Genomic DNA, 22,244 nt, shown 5'->3' on the forward strand with positions numbered 1-22,244 from the left:
GTGGTTCTCTGATGCTAATCTAGGTAATCAGTATATGAAGACCTTCTTTGTTGTCTAACTGTGTATTTGTTATAAAGGATGCAAAAATTAGGTGTGAAGGGAAGGTTTTCAAGGCTAGATGAGTTTGTTTTCTTTTTAAAGTCAAATATTAGATTATCATCTTTGTGTGTTATTTTCTACTTTTGTTGCAGCATGTTTAAAAGAAATAGCTGTGGCCACATAAACATATCAATTTAAACTACACTGTAATGGGACTTCAGTTGAAAATACATGCACATAATTATAGTTTACTTTTCATTCTTAAAGGAACATTTATGAGAGCACCTAGACAGTCCAGGAATGATAAGGTTTTATTTCATTTTTTAAGTAAAGTAATTATTTTGTGAATAAAATATAAAGAATAGATGAATAATTTGGGCATAATGATGATCTCAAATGACATCAGGAGTTAACAGGATTTTTAAAAAAATATTATTTTTTTTCTGGATTTCAGTATTTGCTACAAACCTATCCTATTTAATACAGTATGACAGTAACATAAGGACAGGGATATAGCCAGACCCCAGAATGGGAAATCTTTCTAATTCATACATCTAAATATTTCTTTCATTAATTAATTTTGATGCTGCTGTTTATACAGTTTGTAAAAGGCTAAAATAGGCTAAAAAGGAGTATGATGTGCAGGATCCGGGTAGGGTGAAACTAATACGGGCTCCTGTAAGAGGCTGCCATGCATTGCTAATGAGAGACTCAGCCAAAAGGTTGCCTGCGATTTCTAAAGCTTCAGATGCTGTATGTAGTTAGAAAGACAGGAATTCCTTTACAAATTACTTTATTACAAAGCTATATTTCTAAGAATTTGACCATTCTACAAACATACACCCTTCTAAGATGCCATCATAGTAAAGACCAACAATTTGGTTGCATTTCAGAAAAAAAGTCTACACTGAAATGAACATTGTGAGAAAACTCAATTTAATGATACCTTGGAGTAAATTCTTGCTTCATATACTGCTGTTTTCATTACAAGGTAAGAACTCATGTAATATTTTTACCTTATTTTGTATTAAATTTTAGTTTTTGTTGAAATAGATAGAAATAGTTTTTCCTTATACTGTAAAGCAGTTACTTTGAAGTCATTAGAATGGATATAAACTAAATTACAGCCAGATCATCTTTTTGAAAATTGTTAATAATGTAGATATACTTGGGACTTTTAGTTTTTTTGTTTTTTCTTTAAATGTTACAATTATGATTTTATTGTGTTATGCAACTTTACTAAAAGAAGCTCTGATGATAACTTTTCTCTTCTAAAAATGATTTGAAATATTTGTCTCTGTAATTTAATTATTTGAAATTTTATAATAACTATAGAAAATTGAGTATTGAAACTTTCTTTATGCTAGCAACCCAAAGAATGGCCAAAAGATGTTTTAAAGATGTTTCAACAGTTGGTGTTCAGAATTGATTTTCAATTATTTATTTACAAATTAATTTTTATAGAATGTTTTTATGGGGAAAACATTGGTTTATAATCAGTTGTCAATTTCTAATTGCTGGAAAGGACTGTATATTTTGGAGCCTGTAGGAGAAGAGGAAGAAATTACTGAAATATAAATGTCTTGTGAGGTCATAGATGCTAACTTCTAATTCTAGGAGTGACTGAAGTTCTAGGGACAAAATATCATAGAGAGTTGAGAGAGGGAGTGGACCTTGGAGATGAACTTGTCTAACATCATTATTTTGTGATGTAGATGGAAGCTTGCTTAAGTTTGGCATTTATTAAGTGGCAGGAGAGAGACTAAAACTTGGATCTCTGGACTCTAAGTCTAGTGCTTGTTCTAGTGTATCACGTCTCCATGTAGATCCAGGTACACTACTCCTTTCTGAATCACCAGTTGCTGATGTCTCACAGGGAACCTGCTGGTCAAAGATCCTTTAGAAAATGCAAAACACCTAACAACAAAACTAAGCTTTAGAATTTAGTTTAAAATGATTTGTTTAATAATTAAAACATGTAACCAAAATATCTCTATAATTTTTTAGTGTTATGTACATATATTTTTATCTCTGGCAGGATATATTTGTGCATCATCCATTTTGACTGAAACATCAAAGTGAGTATTTTTTTCTTCATGTCCTATAAAACATAAAGTTATTCAGAATGAATGAATTTAAACAGATAACTATATCTTCTTATATTATATAAAATACAGATGAAACATTTTACAAAATAAGGACATTATATTTAGTTTTATTTTTTTAAAAGATTTTCTTTATTTACTTTCAGAGAGACAGGAAGGGAGGGACAAAGAGCGGGAGAGAAACATCAATGTGTGGTTGCCTCTCATACACCCCCTACTGGGGACCCAGCCCACAACCCAGGCATGTGCCCTGACTAGGAATCGAACTGGCAATCCTTCAGCTCGCAGGCCAGTGCTCAGTCCACTGAACCACACCAGCCAGGGGTACATTTAGTTTTTAAAAAATGTTTCCACCAATTAAAAATTAAAGCATTCAGTTCCTTATTTATGAAGCAAAAATGTTTTTTTTTAATTTTAATTATATGAGGAGTTTTTGGTGGTGTCCAAAGACTATAGATATGAAGGAGATATTACTTTTACTTCAAAGATTTGTAAAGAAGTTATACTCAGTAATTTCCCCTTTACATTATTATTTTGAATGTACATAGCTGATTATTACAAGTGTACTGTATCTTAAAATAGGGAAAAACTTATTTTAATGATTAAAAAGAATAAAATTGACCTAACACTAAATAATGAAAATCAGTCTTTGGACTAAACTGATCTGCTTAATGAAAAGCAGAATTCTATTTCCTATTGATTTTGATAAATCACGGTATGATGTGCTTTCTCACTTTAAAGCTAATCTGCCTTTTATGTCATGGTAAGAAGTAAATTAAGTTTTATGTTTGGTAAAAGTGAACATGCTTTTGGCAAATACTTATCTCACCAGTTTTATGAAGTCATTTGGAGAAAGTATCAGGCATGTTGGTGCTAAAATATTACACTATTTTATTTACTTCTCTATCTTGAAGTTCCTTCCTAAAATTCAGTTTACATCAGACACTGGAGAGATTTGGGGACACTCCCAGAATTTTGTAAAATGAGACAGTACCACCATCCAAATCTAACCCCTTCAAAAGAGGGAGGGGGACCTTTTAAATGTTAAACCAAGAAAGACCTCTTTGATAAGGCGATGGAAATCATGAGGAAAACACCAGCTCTCTCTTGGGAAAGGCTTGTTCAGGTTGCCTTGGGGCCTTTGACTATACAAGTTCTTTTTGTTTTCTTCCAGAAACGGATCTAATGAAAATCAACAGAAAAGAGCTCTTTTAGCAGCGCAGGTAGGTTATGCCTCAGATGGAGAGTGAGGCAGAGAAATAATACATTCTGCTTTGGGACTGTGCTGTCACTTCAACAATGAGACCTTTGTAGAGGGGAATGAAATGCTAAAAACAAGACTGGATGGAGGAGGAAGAGGCAAAGTAACTTCTCTACTGCTTTTCTGCGACCCTCAAATTCTTGTTTACAGTCAAATGCTTCTTTTAACTATTCACCTCAGTTTCCTATTGATAGACTCATAGCGTGTGTGGGAGATTCAATCTCATCTACTTGCCAGAAAATGTAAATGGGTTTAAAAATTAAGCCCAATATCAGTTAGAACAATGACAACAGAACAAATAGAAGTAAATGGGGCAGAGAAAGGTGTAAATGATCTGTGTTACATACTGCAAAAGGTCATCTGAGGTTTCCTGGTGTCCTGACAAACAGCTTTGATATTGTCTGATAAATCCAAATTATAGACAGACACCTCTGAGAGGCAACTTTTCTTTTTTCTTTTTTTTTTTTTTGAGGGGTGAGGTAACACTGAACTTGAGGACGCCTTTTTGCCTCAGTCCTTTCATATAAAGGATATTGGATCTTATAATTGCAGTATCATCAAACTGTGATTGGAATGTTCAAATGAGTGGGTTTTAAAAAAACATTTCTCTATAAAAGATGGATGGCAAAATAGAGAATCCTTCAAGACATTTCTTTGGAAGGTAACATGATTTGAGTACTTAGATAGCAAACAGCATGTGTATTCAAAGAGGCCTTTGTTAAATGCTGAAATGCAATCAATTTCTACAAGCATTTGTAGTAATGCCTGAAATGTTTTACATTTTCTTTTGCTGTTATTAAAGAGAATTGAAGACAGATTTGATATGCTGTTGTGACAATTCAGAAGGCAGAACTAATTTTTTTTATCAAGAGTGATAATTTTTGTACTAAAATGGGCAAAGGATTGTCTATGGAATGGAAATATTGCCTTTTTTTTCTTAGAGTGTTTTGTGTACTTCAGTACTTATGTAACATGTGAAGTGGTTAAGATGATTTTTCTCTGAGAAATTTTAAGTAAGTGTTTGCCAGTAGACCATATTAACTGCAAAAAGACATCATCTTGACTCAGTAGGAAATCTGATTTTGAGAAAAAGTGCATTCTGTTGAACCCACTACATTGAAAAATCTGTGAGATATACTCTGTAGGTGTCACATGAAGTGACCTAATGATGGGGTTATACAGGGTTGGGCAAAAGTAGGGTTTATAGATGTTCATATGTAAAATAATACAATGATTAATAAATAATAAAACAAGAATAAACTGTTTTGCATACTCACAAATATAAACTTACTTTTGCCCCATCCTGTGCTATTTTCAAGATAGATGCTTTTTAATTTGTATAACTTACTCCAGAGGATTTGTTAATACCTCCTTTTTGTTACTAAGTTAGGAAATTCCCTTGTTTTGATTTTCCTTTTTGAGAGAGAAAAGAGTAGGACACTCACCTTTTTATTTCCTGTAGTTAAAGAACATACATCAGAATTCTTTAATATTTGACCTAATTTTAAAAGAATAACTGTTAGAGAAGGAAATGAAGTCATAATCACACATTGAGCTGTTTAGGATTGAAATTTCATCTGTTGAGGCCATTCTTGTCCACAGGTTCACTCCCCTGCTCTAGGAAGACAGAACACTAATGGATAGATATCCCATACAAGTAAGGATTCAGAAATAGGTTGGCAATGAGATGAACAGTGAGCAAAGAAAGGGTAGACAGAGACTTCTCTCAATGGCATATTTGTGTGCTGCAGTGATTTCTCATGTAAAGACTGCATTTGTCATCAAAAGACTGCATTTCTTTGTGCTTCTCAGCCTCCTGTGGAGATGTAATCAGCAAGGAGGAAGAATGGGCTATTCTTTTTTTATCACTCATGTGACTATATGTACCCACTGCTTGAATTTTTTTTCATTTGCATTACCTTTAAAAATTCTTCTCCTGAAATCAGGGGCTGAGACCTACACTCAGGTGCAGGTAATTGACTTAGGATGTGCACAGTGAGGGAGAGAGAAAAGTGAGACTAGGAAGAGAGAAAATCCAACACAGCTATGCTGATGAGGGGCTTCCTGCTTTGGATATCTGGGGCTCAGTCTTGCTACGGGTTTTCTGAGGAGCTGTGTAGACTGCATTGGAGAATTGTTTCTCCAGTGAATGGGAAAAGCTGGGGTACTTATCTATCAACTCCTTTTCCCCCTTGGTTGATGGCAGCCTCAGGGGGCGGGGTGCTGGAGGGCTTTAAACCTTCCCCTGGAAGGCACTTTCTGTGGTCTATCCTGCTGGGATAATGCCCTTCCTCAGAGATAGAAAGGAGCCAGGGTTTGAAGCTGGAGGGTCTGACTGTGCACAAAACCTAGATGCAAGTGAAGTCAGATGAGAGGATGTGGGGAGGGGCATCAATAGACTTTTTTTTTATCCTCACCTGGGAACATTTTTTAAAATTGGCTTTAGAGAGAGAAAAGAAGGGGTTGGGTAGAAAGAGTGAGAGAAACATTGATGTGAGAGAGAAACATCAATCTGTTGCATCTTGTGTGCATCCAGACTGTGGGTAGAACCCACAACCCAGGCATGTTCCCTGACTGGGAGCTAACCCCGAAGCCTTTTGGGTTATAGGACTACATTCCAACAAACTGAGCCACACCGGCCAAGGCAAGAGACTCTTTTATAGTCATGGTTCTTAGTAGCCTTGGGAGGCAGATCATTCCCATTTGAATAATGTCTATTTTCAGTTTAGTCAGTGTTTGTTGATGACATACAGGAGAACTCACTAGAGATATGACCATGAATAGCAGTGCTTGTTATGTAGAAACTCATTGTCTAGCAGAGGCCAATAAGGAAGTTATTTTTGTGTGACATGTTCATTGAATCTAAGATACTATCAATTATTTGCCATTATTTTTATCACATAAAAAATAAAAGTGCTCCTAATTATAAACATAGAATACCATTCTGAGTTCAGATCTGTTTAAAAAAAATGAAAACTCTGTGTCATGTCCTACCATTGTTGGAATATTGCAGTATGATGCATGGAACTCAGCAGTAATTAGGATGCTGTGATAACCAGGACAATGGTGTTCTAGGTTGTCATACCTGGTCATGCTAAGCAGTGATGGGATATGGAACAAGAATGAGTTGTATGTTCTTGCCTTAGTCTAGTGTTGTCTAGTGTATTCAGGTTTTGTCTAATCACAAAAATAGGCAACATGTTTATAACCCTTTTTATGTGCATCACACTGTTCTTGGTGCTTTTCTTATTCCATCTCATTTAGTCTTCATAGTTCTGTGAAGCGGTTACTGTTATTCCATTTTATAGACTGAGATATTGAGGCTGAGCGGGTTACATAATTTGTTCAAGGTTATAAGCCTATATAAGTCAGAGTTGAAGTCATAGACACTGTTGGTGAGCATCAGAGAAGATTCATTGGAGCCAAAGAAGATTTTGGTGTCCAGTAATAATGGTGGTTGTGTTACGTTTAGGCAGCTGGAAAAAAAATAATGTTGAAGAGAGAATAAAATTTACTGTCTTGGGGGTAATCAAGGTCACAGACTATTGTGAGTCTTAGTTTGAAGAGAGAGTCAAGGGCAAAAAAGGGAGATTAAATAGTAGGATAAAACCCTGGAGGAATGAAAGCAGGAAGCAATGAACTTGGACCTGTGGTGTGGGTCAAAGAGTTTAGAAAGGATTCTTAAAGTGGTGAGTGTGGGAGTTCTTTTAGCAGGCATGGGTCAGGTTTGCCTGTTAAAAAAATACTTTGTTGGGAAATGCCAAAATAAAACTTTACATGGAGAAAGGAGACCAGAAGATGCTGAGAAAGGACTTAGGACCTGAAGTCACATTCTGTATCCCTCTTTCTTCTTATCCTTCACCCTTCCCAAATTTTCTAACATCCTTTAGTACTCAATTTGACAATTATGCAGCAAATTTGGGAGTGTGTATTCCTCTGTGAACATAAAATTGCTGTTGTAGAGGACATTGCCACAGACCATATACTAAATTGGTTTTGAGTTGGAATAAAAAAATCATAATTGATTAGTTTTAGTAATCCACAATTATTTGCTACTAATCCATATTGACCTCTAAAAGTCTTAAGGTTTTATTTGAGTTGCTTAGACTATTATAAACCTCTCACTAATTTTCTGTGTGTGAAGTACTATGGTCGAATCTTTACATACATTGTTTTACTTCTTGTTATGACAACACAATGAAGTAGGCACCATTGTTCCTATTTTACAGAAAAATAAAAGGAGGCACTAAGAGGTTAGGAAACTTGCCTAAGAGTAAGTCGTGACAGAATCAGAACTTTAATCCAGGTCTCTTGGATTCACTTATTCCTGCTCTTAACCACTACCCTAAAGTGCTTTGGGATCTATAAAAACAAATACAAGTGCTCTATGAACTTCAACGTGTTAGCTCTTTGGAGAGTGAGGGTGACACTCTCACACCGCAGCAATGGAAACTTGTGACGATGGTGGCCTGAGAACAGGAGGATGGGTCTGCAGGCAGTGGGAACATCGCTGTTCCTCCATCAGCCTCATGTGTTTTCTCTACACTCATCTGCACTTGGGAGTGTCAGAACATTGTGACTTCTGTAGGCAGAGCAGTCAATTAAGGCAAAAATTAACTCTAACTAGGCTCTTTTCCCAGGAGGGAAAGGAGGCAGAAGAATCGAAGTCAAATAGGATAAAGAACTTGTCAGAGTCACGTACCAGGCAAAACCACAGCCCCAGAGGAGCCTTTTTTGCCTCACCAAGATGGCCTCAGTAACCTAAGGAAATAGAAAGTCAGTGCCTCATCATATCTGTATTTGTAGCTCTTTTTCTAATAGCTACAGGTTTTCTAATTTGCCTATTGGGCTTGAATGAAATAATCTAATTGTCTTGAATTTTTACTTCTTTCTTTCAAAGTCTGAAGCAACATCTCCAAGATACTTCTTCCATGAAGCTATTAATTGGGGTGAGAGCAAAATAAAAGGTTGGTGCTACATCTTATGCTTTTGTATTTGCTTTCTCAAAAGACCCCTTTTGGGGCATATATTGAATCAACTCTTTAGTATTTCCATAAAATGCAAGAAGGACATGGAGCCAGGGTGGAAATAATACTTAATAGTAGTTCAGATTCACTTCATTTTTAGAAACAAGAAAGGTTAAACACTCCGACAAAGCTGATAACTACAGGACCCAGAAAGATATCACTGGTATCAGAAACCTATTTTCTAAAGCAATTACTTGCTCTTTGATCTCTCCTTGACATCCTATTTTTGCTTACCAATTTCTCATTTCCATTAAGCAGAATGGTGATGGTGGTTTGAAATTTAATTTGCTTTTCATTGCATTTAAAATAACAAGGATTTCTGCTTTGGGCTTGATATATGTTTTCAGGGAATAAATAGGGCTGTCAGTATTTTTTGAAGGAGATACATTTGTTAATCTAAGTATTTAGACATTTATTCATTGTAAAAGTGCAAGACTGTGAGAAAATAAACTATAAGGATAGTTTTGCCCCTTGGGAAAAAACTACATTTAAATTTATGAAAAATATTATTTTTACTTATATTTATGAACAAAATTGAAACAGTCATTTATTCTTCAGTTAAGATATTATTTAGAGAGTTGTCTGTGTTTACATGTGAAGAGAAACTTTAGGTCCATTGATCTTAGGGTGGAAGGATAATGAGTTTTCCTAATTTTTGCCTTTGGCAGAACTGTGGTTAAATTACTCCATTTAGACAGTGCTTTCATGACCTTACCTTATTCCAGAAAGGCACAATCTCTAGTAATACTGTATAGTGACTCAAAGATGTCTTCTAGGACTCTTGATGCATTCCTTAAATCCTTCTTGCTTGAGTTTTGCCAGTTGCTCTTGTCTTCTCCTTTTTAGAGGAAAAATTTTCACTCTGATTCATTTGCATTTTTCAGACTTGCTCAGGAGCTCATAGTTTCTTGCTTCCTCTTTTCAACATAATCCTTTGGGGCAATTTTTCTTTCCATGAAAGAAAGAGAATATTTTTGGTGACATCCAGCAGTGACTTTGGCTTCTGCCCCATTAAAATTAAATCTAGGTCAGAAAAAAATGCATCACTTGTAATTAAGCCTGAGGATTAATACACAAAACTCAAATGAAATTTTTAATCATTCTCTTAGGAAGCGGGAGTTTCCTTTTGAGTTTTATACTTTGCCTGATCCTTTGGGCTAATGAGGGATGCTATTCTTTAACACAGCACTTGCTCCTGGGGAAGGATCGCATTGGACGTGCAGCCAGGGCCACACCGTCAGCGGAATCATCTGCAGTTTGTTTATTTCTGGTTCTCATCATCTGGAACAGGGATTCCTTACATGGGAACTTGACCTTTCAATCGCTTGAAGGGAGCTAACCTTTGCTCTCAGGATAGTTTGAGATGTGAAAGCCCGTCTTTCTTGTTTCACAGCACACATAATGAAATGAACTAGATAAAGACTTAATGGGCTTAATTCTTTAGCTCATCAAGGCAAGAGGCCCAGGGCTCTGTTTGCATTAATAGTGGTTGCAGTTAGTCCAAGTGGAATCTTGACATACTATGTTTATAAGAACTGATGCATGCCAGGAGATAACTTACTTTGTTGCCCCTCAGGTTCTTGTCCTCATGAATGCCTTAACGGAGCTTTCTGTTCTACGGCTGGTACGTGTGACTGCCAAATATTTCAGGCACTGGGGACACGGTGCCAGATTGGTAAGTTTCAGGGATACTTAGGTGAGAATTATGAGATGCTAGAGAAAACATTCAGGCATAATTTGCTATATTAGGGTTCATCCATTGGGATTTGGAACAATCGTATTATATATTGAATACTCCCAATTGATTTACAGTAATTTAGAAATGATGTAAAAGAAATTAGATATGTCCACTTTCTCCTCTCACTTATCTCTAGTATTTCCTGAAGCATTTTTTTTCCTCTAGATGGTATTAGCCCATCAAAATCAGATTCTGATTCATTCCTTTTTTGTTTCATAAATTAGATTTCTTATTTGGAATCTTACATTCTTTTTGACTTTGAGTTATTGGACATTCTGTACATAAAGTAGAAATAATATTGAGAGCCCCTCAGAACAGGGGATACTTAAAAAATATTTTTTCCATGGCGTCTAGGTTAGGATCCTACATCAGTCATAATCAACAAATATTTATCTGTGTAATGAGCATTTATTGAGCATCTACTATATCACAGGCTAGGCACTGGGGATACAATAGTGAATAGTATAGACATGTTCTTGCTCTCTTGAAGTTACAATCTAGAGAAAGGGGCTAACACATAACAGATACACATTAATCACACTTGTGACTTGTGCTACAAAGCATAAGATTCTATGAAAATTTGCAGCAGAGGTAAGGCATACTGTTAAAGAAGACTGCCTGAATAATGAATTGCTCTCTTTTTTTCCTGAAAAGGCCAAAGTTGGCCAAGGCTAATAAATTTAGGTAAAAATTACAAAAGGAAAAGACACAATTGTGCTTCATCTTTATGCTCCTTTTGTAGGGTATTAGAATATTTTACACATATTGATTACTCAGCAAATGTCACTGATTTTCATATTATTCTAAAGGGAATAGTCTAGAAAATCCAAAAAAAAGAATAGAGGGGTATCCACAAGGGTAAGAAGGCAGGCATGGAGACGATAAGAGATAATATATAATTTGAGACAAACATTGCTTAACATTTGGCCAGTTTGAGGTCATAAATTTTCAAATTCCAGCATACTATGGATGACTACTGCTCCCCATCTCCAGACATATAAACAGACATGATATTTTTGTCAGTGGTTTTTCTCTGGATATTATTAAGATATTTTTGAAGAATTGTGGAGATGGGAATGCTCTCATGCCGCCTATGCTAATTTTTAGGACACTCAATAGTGACATTTCTTTCTTTTCTGAGCCACTATATTGCTTTATTACTTTCACTTTGTTTTCCTGTATCATTCTCCCTACTCTTCCTTTCTTCCAGAATCTTCCTTTGGAAGCAAATGTAAGGAAGTTACTAATATAAATTCTTTCTTCAAAACAACTTAAAGGTAATGTTTTCCTTCAGGGAATTTAAATGCTTTTGAGAGCAACCAGTAATTTTATATTAGTTATTTCTTCCTATGATAGTGACCACCAAAGAAGAAAATATTTTAATGAAATAGTATTACTTACTATGACTGAATCTTGCCAGAAACTGGTGTAATTTATTTTATTCTATTAAGTATTACCCTATTTTTTTCTTTTTAGTGCCGAACATGGGCAATGGCAGAGATGGGATTTGCAAAACCTGGGGACAGTACCACTTTGAAACTTTTGATGGTATCTACTATTATTTCCCAGGAAACTGTTCTTACATTTTTGCAAAAGACTGTGGTAATTTGGAGCCTCGATACACTGTATGGGTAAGTAAGTGATCCTAGGGTATAATTAACTTAGAACTTATTTCTGGTGAAGACTGTATTTTTAAGGTATTGGACAAATTATGCAAAATGAATAATACATAGGGCTCTGCCTGGGAAAAGAGAAGTGTTGGTTCTTAACAGGATGGATAAAATTTGCAGCTATATTTACTGTAGTTCTATCAAGATGGGGCCTAGGACTGGGAGAAAGAGAGTTTGGACTTACATGGAAGAGACTTTCAGGCAATGCAGAAATGTCTATATCATGGATGTCATAATATCAACTCCAGCTGATGTCCTCATTCTTCAGGTTTTATTTGATCATTTTGAAGAGAGGGATGGGTCCAGTCACCTCCCCCGCTCTGTTCTTCAAACCACATTACTCATGTATGTTTCACTCTTCACCCATCTAGTGTTATTAATGCACCTGCATTAATTTTTAAAATGGCACTCCTCGGCATGAGGGGGGAGCTAGCATTTACCTTGTCCAAGCTAGGAGTACATGCCTTGCCCAAGCACAGACTAGAGGATGTGGTAACAGGCAGCTAATTGCTAGGTAGATTGATAGTATATGATGGAGCTCAGAGGATTCTTCATTTCAGAATTCTTGCTTCAAAAGAATCTGAGGTGACATCTTAAAATGTAAGCTGCAGAGTGGTTCTAGCTGAAGGAAGCCAGGGCTCTCTGTCCCTGCCCACTATCTTCCCTTGAATTTCTAGGTATCTAAAAGCACACCCAGGAAACTGCTGTGCATGCTATTCAAAAGCTAAACTCTCCATAGGTATCATTTGTTTGAATCTTCATTTATTTATGTTTTCGTTTCCAACTTACATTGGTATTGCCTAGATTCTTTTTGTTACTTAGGTGAGGCAAATTTTAAAAAGTAGGCCCTGAAGCTTTTTAAGAACAAGAAGTCCTAGTGATCCAGTAAGGAAATGAGGTCTGTTGAAAGTTAACTTGTGGGGCATAAAGATAAAAAATCGGTTTCTTTAGATAGAGAAGTTAGTGGAATTCACCTTCAACACTCACAGGGCTCTTGTTCTCAGTTCCCTTTTGTCCTTGACACCTTCACTCTTTTGCTGGGTTTATCACTCCAACACCTCTGACTCCCTCATTGAAATGGTCCTGTCCAGTGTCTCACCCTTTTGAGGACTGAAGTGTCAATGAGGTAATCTATCCTTTTATAACAATACACGCTGCTGAACTGTGCTTCCGGAGCCAATAGATAGTGTTTCTACATGGCCCTGTTTTGCTTGGTGGAATTTGCTTTCAAATCAGCAACTCCATTTATTTTAAATATCATCTTTCCCCTGATTATAGAAGTAGTTGACTTCATGTGTAGAAAATTTTAAAAATTCAGAAAACTCTAAAATACAATACTAGAACTATCAGTCAAGAGTTACATTTGCTAATGGTTTCATATATTGCTTTTTATACATTTTTCCTTTGGGTCTTATATGTATTTATAATATTAAAATTATACTATGTATAATTTTGTTCTGTATTTTCACCTAATATTATATCAAGAAATTTCTTACATGTCAAACATCTCTGACAAACACAAATTTTATTAGCTATATTTGTTCCAACTTATGGCATACTCAAATTATTTAACTATGCCTGTTTTAGGAATTAGGTGTTAATAATATTTTCAGTATTTTAAAAGATTTATTGATAAACATCTTTATGCACAGTTTTATTATCCTGATTCTTTTTTCCTTTAATTTCAATTTAATTTTTTATGAAAAGCATACATGTACATAGTTTAAAAGATTTCATCTAGGCATACAAAGTAAAATAAAATAAAATAAAATAACCCTGCCTTTCTTCATTCCCCATCCCCAGCCACAGTCTGGCTCTCTAAAGGTAATTATTTCAACTTTTTTTAGCTATTTCCTCTGGCTTTTATTTTACATGACAAAATCTGCAATTAAAAATTTTTTTTAAGTTAGGCCTTATTTGTTCACTTCCTACCATGGAAAATGAGAAATCATGTCAGTTACATTACCCTTCCTATCTCTAACACACACACCCACCCACACACACACATACTTTCCTTCTGTCCTCCTAATAGACACCATTTTTAGTTAAACCATATGTGGTTTTTATATTTATTGTCATTTACATATTGTACATATATGAATAATATTTATGTAAGTGTTGAGAGCTGATTTGATAGGTTATTATGAATTTATTTCTCTTCTTTGTACATTTGTATGGAGTTAACATTCACCCCAGTTTTGATTTGCTGAATGTTTTATAGTGCAGTCACAATTTTTTTCCCTCCAAACTCTCCATTACTACAGAACTCTTCTCAATATGGTCAGATACTTTAGGAAATCCCTCAGTCACTCAGTGTCTCTCCACCCTGCCACCCATGCCCCCCTGCTCCCGCAGGGGTGTCCATTGTTCTCTGCTCCAGTTGGGATTGGTTGTTTTTGAGCCTCTTACACAACTAACACTTGGGATTTCTGTTCTCTGTCCTGGAGAATTTCATTCTGTGTCTCCTGTATTGATCTCCTTGTTTCTTGGGTCCCATGAAACATTTAGTGATCCTGGAACTTTGTACGTACTTGAGAGACAGGTTCTAAGAAGCTTATTGGATGCTCCAAGCAGGAGAACAGTGCTCACTTGTAGCAGTGATAGAGCAGAAACCCATTTCCCCTTCTTTGTTTTGCCCACTTGTTTTAATTGACTATATTTTCAAGTTGTTTTCTGGAAAGAGAAAATACTTTCTTGGAAAGTGTGTATGGAAGTGAACACTTTAAACCTTGATTATAAGTTGAAATTACTTTCAGAATTTTGAGATACAGTCCATTTTGATTTATGATCATTTTACATGTGACCTCTCCCAACTCCTTCTACAAATTTTGAGATATTCTCTTTATCACTAAGGTTGTAAGATTTCAGGATTGTGTATATTTTTTTAAAAATATATATTGTGCTGGGGACTTGATGAGCCTTTTCAAGCTTTACAAATCCTCCATTTTGGAATAATATTTCTTTTTCTTCTTCTCTTTCAGAATTTCTTCTCTTTCTCTCTTCAGAAATTCTGTGATTCAGGCATTAGAGCTCCTCAACTGAGTGACTGATTCTCTATTTTCTTGTTGATGCCTCCTTGTTTTCCATCCTGTTACTTTTTTGGTCTATGTTTTGGGAGGTTTGTTTCCAACTCTTAGATATTTATCTTCCAACCATTGTATTTCAGTTATATGTTTCTCCTATGATAATATCAATATACAATTTTTATTTTTTGAATTTCATTGTTAACAGGATTTTATTCTTGTTTCATGAGTAAGATAACTTGCAAACTTACTTTTTTCTTTGAAGATATTAATCATAGATTTTTGGAAGTTTATTTCTCTGAATTGCTTTTCATGCCTTTGATCTTTTGTTAATTTGTCTTTCATGTTGCAGGTCTTTATCATAATCCATGAATATTTATCCACATTTGAGGATTAGCTCTAAAAGCTGATCAGAAATCTCTGAATATATGGATGGGAGCTTGCATGCCTGGTGGGAGATTAAGCAGGGAGCCTCTGGTCTCATTAAATATGCCCCAGATATGAGTATCTGTATGTCTTTTATCCATTTTGTTTTTCCAAAGAAAAATACTTCAAGGATTTTTATATATGCAAGGATACATATACATACATATATATGTATGTATATGTATATATATGTGTGTGTACATATATATATATATCCTTTCTTTTGTTTTTCTCTCTTTAAGGTTCATAATAGCCCTAAGTGCCTTGGTTCAGTGTATTACTGTTATCGGTCAATCAGCCTGTTCTTTTCAGACCAACAGGAAATTCGAATTTATGGGCATGAGATAAAAAAAAATGGAATCAGGTAAGATACAATAAAAAGTATAATGAACATAACACCATGGATTAATAGTATTTCCAAACATCTCACACTAAAAGTGAGCTGTGCAGAGTAGGAAGAGAGAATTTCTTTTCAACAAAAACCTTAAAGTTATGTCATACAGGTATCAAAACTTTGGTAGGCTCCAAGGCCAGCCATGTGGTCAGGACAATGTGTAACTGTGTTCCTGAATAGATCAGGGCTGCTTCTGGTTTTCTCTTTGCCGAGAGTTAGATCTGAGAGTTTTAGGAAGGGGTATATTTGGAGGAAGGTTATACACATTTTAAACTAAGAATATTGTGGAATAATCTTCCTTCCAACCTAATAATTATAGCAATTTCAGTCTTAAATATTTCTAGGCTGAGTTACAGCAGGTAAAGTAAATTGTGGGGTGGAAAAATTCTATCTATCATTCAAAATTCACCAGCAAGTGTTTGAACCAAAAAGATTCTTTCCAGTGCAGTGGTCTTACCAACCTATGTGCTTTATTTCTCAGTTTAGATTCCTTAAGATGCAACAGATGGTAGCAGAAAGGGATTTGGATGAAGTACCAGGGGAGCCAGGCAGTGACCTAGTCAGCCTCTCTGTCTCTCTGGGCTTATTTTCTTGATCAAGTGGGTTCTGTACTTCTAATTTTCTTATAAAAGAAAGCTTAGTCGTTTGAATGGGAAGATAATGCATTACATATGCATTTCTTGGAACAGAATTTCAATAGTAATTGTGAATTCCTTATATGGAATTTTAGGTAACAAAATGGGCACTTAAAAACTAAGGGGAGGGGGAGGGGAAGGAAGGGGAAGGGTTGTCAAGGAACATGTATAAAGGACCAATGGGCAAAGCCACCTGGGCAGGGGGAGTGTTAAGTGTGGGGGGTGGGAAGTGGGCAGGACAGGGGCAAAGTAATGGGGGGGGGGGAAATGTGGACAACTATAATTGAACAACAATAAAAAATTAAATTAAAAATTATGTTTTGTGAAACAGAAATGGCATTCAAGAAGATTCTCAAGAATACTAGCCCTTTGTTACATCAAAGATATATTTAAATTTTAACTCAGACATGTATGATAGAAAAAGGATGATTTTCTTATTAACCAATTAAATTGCTTATACCTATGCTGTATCTAGCCGAGGGTCTAGCTCATAGTAGGTGCTAGAGAAGTGTTTGCCAAAATGAAATCAAATATTTGAGGCTGTGTGCATCATGCCTTACCTCTCTGGACTTCTGTTCTTTCACCGGGGAAATGAAGGGTTTTTTGAACATATGAATCTGTGAATGATTTTTAGCATTAATCAGTGCATTCATTTTAGTGTGCATTATCATAGTATCCTGCCTAGGTTGAATGGAGTTTTTCTTAGATTAATGGCATATTATCTAATTTTTCTTATTGTGACCATCTCTACTAGCATCCTTTTGTGTTATAGACATTAGAATGATCAGATGCACCTTTTATTTAAAAAAAAGTATTTAATTAATTTAATGTGAAACAGATAAATGACAAATGACCAAACCAAAAACTACCCACAATAAAACAACTATACTTTCATATAATTAACATTCCATTGTTATAAAATATATTTAGAAAATATGATTCACTTTTTATGTATAGTTTTTATAAACTTGTGAACTTGAACAGTATATTATTCATACTGAATTTCACCATGCATTTACTATGAACTCCTAATGTTTATAATTTTAATATAGATTATGAAAGCAATTAGCTAGTATTTTTATTTATTCTCCAATGTAAATTTTTAGTTATTTTACTATTCTTATGACTAATTCTCTGTAAAAATTTACCTGCAAACATCTTTGGGCAAATGGTTAGATATTTTGAATTGTTTCTTTGGAGGCTATCCTTTTGATAATAAGTAGGTTTAGTTTTATAGTTTTGTGCCATGTAGCCATTCTTCTCCTGAAAAGGAACTCAATAATTTGAAGTTTTTGAGAGAAATGTTTGAATATAATTATTAACCCCCTACCTTACATTGTAGATTATAATTTTTAGTTATTATGTCTATAGTAATAAAAATGATATTTTCCCTCCATTTTTAAAAATTATTAGCACCTGCTATTTTCTCTAATATTTGTGGATAGAAGAAGAGTGTTCTTTAAGAAGTATTCCAGGCAATTTACTGCACTTTTAAAATATCCAAGGATGTACTTTTCTTTAGTTCTGGTTGTGTCTCCTGCTTCCTTTGTATGTGCACATTCTCATGAAAAGTGAAAAGACTGGACACCAGACCAGGAATTTAAATATTCAACATGACCTTTGTTTAAATAGGACAAATTTTATCCAACTTAAAAATTATGACTCTAACCCCTATGCACTACTGTATGACTAAGTATCCTATACTCCTAATAATGAACTTTGCAGCATTAAAAATTTAAGTTATAATTAATCATGCCTTGACACTTTTCTTTTGGAAAACAGTGGCTTATACCAAGGTGACACTTTGGGGATAGAAGCTTCTACTTCACTGCAGCCAAGTTTAAAACAAAAATTAAACAAAATCAGAACTTGTGCAGTATGTTTACATATTTTGACCATGTTTGTGCTACAAAATTTTGAGCAGCATTTTTGATTATCTTGAACTCTCCAATAAAAATAAATACATGTAAGCTCTCATTATTCAAAATAGACAAGGTTATTTTCCAGATTATAAAAATCACTGATATTTAGCAGAAGTGTATTTTTGTTTGGCTGAATCATCCATTATAAGTATAAAATCTAAGTCAGTTTGGAGAAACATATAATTTTTGTTGTCTTTTTATTTCAATATCAAATTTTTCAAAATATCAAGATTTTCTATAGGATGGTTGCTTGGGAAATCTAACTATAATTTATTCAACAATTTTGAATAATAGCTATCTTTTATTTGATTGTCTCAGTTACTATGAGAAAGAAATAAATCACCTGTAATTGATCCTTCATTACAATTCTTAGATTGCTTTTGTTCCATTTTTCAAGCTTAACATTGCCTCAGACAATTGGACAGATTTCTGTTGAGAAACTAGCTGACTACATTCTGGTGAAAACAACCTTTGGTTTTTCATTGGCTTGGGATGGAATATCTGCAATTTACCTCAAAATATCTGAGGAGCACAAGGGGAAATCCTGTGGCCTCTGTGGAAACTACAACAGCATTCAATCTGATGATTTCATCATTCATCAAGGTAAGGGGAGCAGGAGAAATACATGGATACTCCTGGGGTCTTCTTCCTTCACCGATCCAACTGTTTGTACCACAAAGGGTACAACTTGTCCTAGCCTGGGTAAAATTGGTAGGCATCACTTACCTGTTGTAGTGATTTTAAGTGAAGCTTAAATAGAAAAATATTTTTGTGCCACTCTTGGAAACCATGTGCTAGTTTATATTTGCTAAATTAAGATACAGGGCTTACTCAAGTAACAAACATTAACTGGGCATGAACTTTGTGTCAAGCACTGCCATGGGAGCTTGGGATACATCAGTGAACAAAACAAAGACTCCTCCCTTGTCAGGGTTTACATTTCAGTGATTTGGACCCATTCAGGGCAAAATTGTTCATTTTTGGACAAGAGCTATTTTGAATTGTCTTGATAGGAGTAAATTAAATGACTGTCATAATAATTTTATAAATTTAATTAAATGAACAGTGTTGTGTATAATATGTTTTATGTACTTTATGTATAATGTTGTATCTATCATTATCCATCTATTTATTCAAAGTCATGAAACTAATCTCTGTAAACTGTTAAAAGTGTGTTTTCTTTCAATTTGGTTACTAGTGTGTGCTGGCAACAGAATGAGAGTCACAGGACACCATCAGGACTGAGGTCCACATGGAGGGGTGCAGTCAAAAAGAGCACCGTTCTTCGTGCCAGCAGACATGGCTGTGAACTTTGTTCCCAGTCTTACAAGTTTTGTTGTCTGAGGGAACCCATTTAATCTCTCTGATGGTCACTTTCTTCAGCTGAAAAATAGGAATATAGTAATTCTGAACCTTAAGAGCTATCAGGAATAATGAGAACACATTTTTTTATAACAGTAGTTATTATGAGCACATAGCTACATTATTCCCAACCCTTGCAACATTCTATAAGGTGGGTAGTATTTTCTTAATTTTCTAATGATACAAGATGATGTGTCCAGTGCAGCACAGCTTGGAAAATGCTGCTGCCAGGGTTGCATTACAGATCCGACTGTCTCCCAACTCTGTGCTTAGGTAAATGTGTGAGAAATCCACTTGAAATCTGTAAGTGCTAAATCACCCTTTTTTAATATCATAAAATTAATAAAGGAGAGTTGGCCATATATTGTGTTTTAAGGCACAGTGAAAATCTTACATAGAGAGTGGGTTCTGGAATCCCTGTGGGATTTGAATTCTGCTTTGCCCATTATTAAGGTTTCTAATTTTAATGATATAATAATAATATATACTGCGTAGAGTTGCAAAGATTAAAAGAGACTACCCATGCAAGACATTTGGTACTGCACGTGGCACATCATTAATGCTCCATACATTTTAGCTAATTTATAATCATCTCCACGTGGTCTCAATAAGCCTCTAATGGAGCTGAAATAAAAATGTTTGTTTAAAGACAGGGCTTTAAGAGGCCCTTGTTAAAATGCAAACATTTTATCCACAAGGCATCATGCATCATCAGGATTAGATCCCAAGTGGCTAGTGTAAAGAGCTGGGCTCCAAAAAGTCAATTTCCTTATATGTAAAATGGAGGTAAGAATAATGACTGTGAGAATTCCCAGCCTGTGAAGATCAAATGAGAAAATACAACTGAAACTGTTCAAAAGTCTGTGAGTACCATACAGATAAATATACAGTATTGAGATCATCATGAAATGGTGTTTTGTGTCCAGTCAGGGTTTAGAAGGAGAGGACTTATAGAGTTGAAATTTTGAGAGTAGGGATGAAGACTCAACCAGAACCAATCTAATGGTAATTATTGACTTCTTTTTCTTCTTTATGAAAACTTCACGAGAAACATAATACTCAGTTCAATTCTCAATGTTAGAGTTAGAAAAGACTGATGTGGGCGATTCTCCCAGGACACCTGGGGAGCGTGGTACAGAGGTCTGGACAGAAAACAGCATCTGCTCTGTGAGAGGCAGAGAGACTTGGGTTGGATTTAAGAGTCAGACAGACTTCGATAACTTGGCCCATAAAAGGGTTGCTCACGGTGAGATAATTGGGGCAGCAAAGTGCCGATAGCAGATTACAAGTGGCAGAAGACCAGCAGGAGGCTCCTGGACTGAGTTATGGCTGAACTGGCAGAAGACAAGAAGGACACTGGAGAATCTATGGGAAGCACCTAAAGAGAGATTTCAGCTTTTTCACAATTTTATTTGTTGCGCAATCTAAAGCAGAGTAATTTAAAAAAAAACTAACTTACAAAAATTTATGAGGATATGAAAAGAACCTGCCCTTTAATTTTCTTCATGCTCTAGTAATGCAAGAAATTTCTACAGATGAGCTGTATTAACTTCAGCTTTAAGATCTTAGCATTTTATTGAAACTCCACCTTTACATTGGTGATTAGATAAATCTTGAGAAGCAGTGAGTTTAACTGAATGCCATTGAATGCATAATTTCTTAAAAGTGATTAAGGTTGTATTTCTCTCTGCATTCCTACTCATTCTTCAGAGATGACTTCACAAAGAAATGAGGCTTTTCGGAATTTCTGTGGATATAGATTTTAGTTGGTTGTCTAGTTGAGATTCTGCTTCCATAATTCATGTCTGTTGCTAGTGACACATTAAACATAGAAACCTGGTTCATGCTTCATTTTCCTAACATTATTAATATTGCCTCACTTTCATTCTCAGAAATGGCCCAATGTGAACAATAATTGCTTATTTGTAGAACCTTTTATATAAAACATTTAAATCTTAGTTTGCAGGCTCTAAGACCACACATTGTCTCAGAATAGCCAATTTTGTGACCTTTATTAATGCAATGTAGTAAAAATAGCTAAATATATGATTGATAAACTAGAATTAAAGTGAACTCTAAAAGATTGCCCAGGTTGTTTAGTAACATTAAAATTTGCACATAAATATTAAAATAACTAGGCCTTTAGGAAATGTTTTTGTTTCTTTAGACATTTGAAAATGATGATGTTTTAAAATGACATATGGCTATAAATTTTTTTAAATTTTATTTTAATCACTGTTCAAGTATGACTATAAATTTTTTAAGGGAATATCCATTTTTCCTTTTTAAAATAAGTATATTGGACTAGACCCATGATTAGTTCAGTGTGTAACATTTCCAACATACTAGAAATAATGAGGTGGGTCAAATTTGAAAACTCTAGGATTATAAATAATGTTTTTAATAAATATTACAAACTCTCATATTTATTTATTCACTTATTTAGCAAATGTATTTTGAGCACCTATTATATACCTGATACTAACCTAGAGATACAGCATAGGACAGCTCAGGCAAGCTCTCCTCCTTCCATCAGTAGGTATTATTGCGAAAAATAGCCAAGAAAGAGAGAGAGAGAGAGAGAGAGGGAGAGAGAGAGGGAGAAGGGGGTTAGGGGGTTAAGAGTGATAAAACAGTGTTTG

At 35.0% G+C, this 22,244-nt stretch overlaps 1 protein-coding gene across 2 annotated transcripts in view; it reads left to right on the forward strand.

The window, feature by feature from the left end:
* The first annotated feature begins 951 nt into the window (after positions 1–951).
* OTOGL (otogelin like) overlaps positions 952–22,244 on the forward strand; it is a 127,119-nt gene continuing 105,826 nt past the window's right edge. For both annotated transcript variants that reach the window (XM_045845005.1, XM_045845006.1), the window contains exons 1-8: positions 952–1,030; positions 2,078–2,117; positions 3,319–3,367; positions 8,306–8,372; positions 10,009–10,107; positions 11,647–11,801; positions 15,532–15,653; positions 18,638–18,843. In XM_045845005.1, the coding sequence (XP_045700961.1) occupies positions 952–1,030; positions 2,078–2,117; positions 3,319–3,367; positions 8,306–8,372; positions 10,009–10,107; positions 11,647–11,801; positions 15,532–15,653; positions 18,638–18,843 (817 nt within the window). The remainder of the gene's footprint in view (positions 1,031–2,077; positions 2,118–3,318; positions 3,368–8,305; positions 8,373–10,008; positions 10,108–11,646; positions 11,802–15,531; positions 15,654–18,637; positions 18,844–22,244) is intronic.

Source organism: Phyllostomus hastatus, unplaced genomic scaffold (assembly GCF_019186645.2).
Source record: "Phyllostomus hastatus isolate PE091 unplaced genomic scaffold, TTU_PhHast_1.1 phas_contig_432, whole genome shotgun sequence".
NCBI lineage: Eukaryota > Metazoa > Chordata > Mammalia > Chiroptera > Phyllostomidae > Phyllostomus > Phyllostomus hastatus.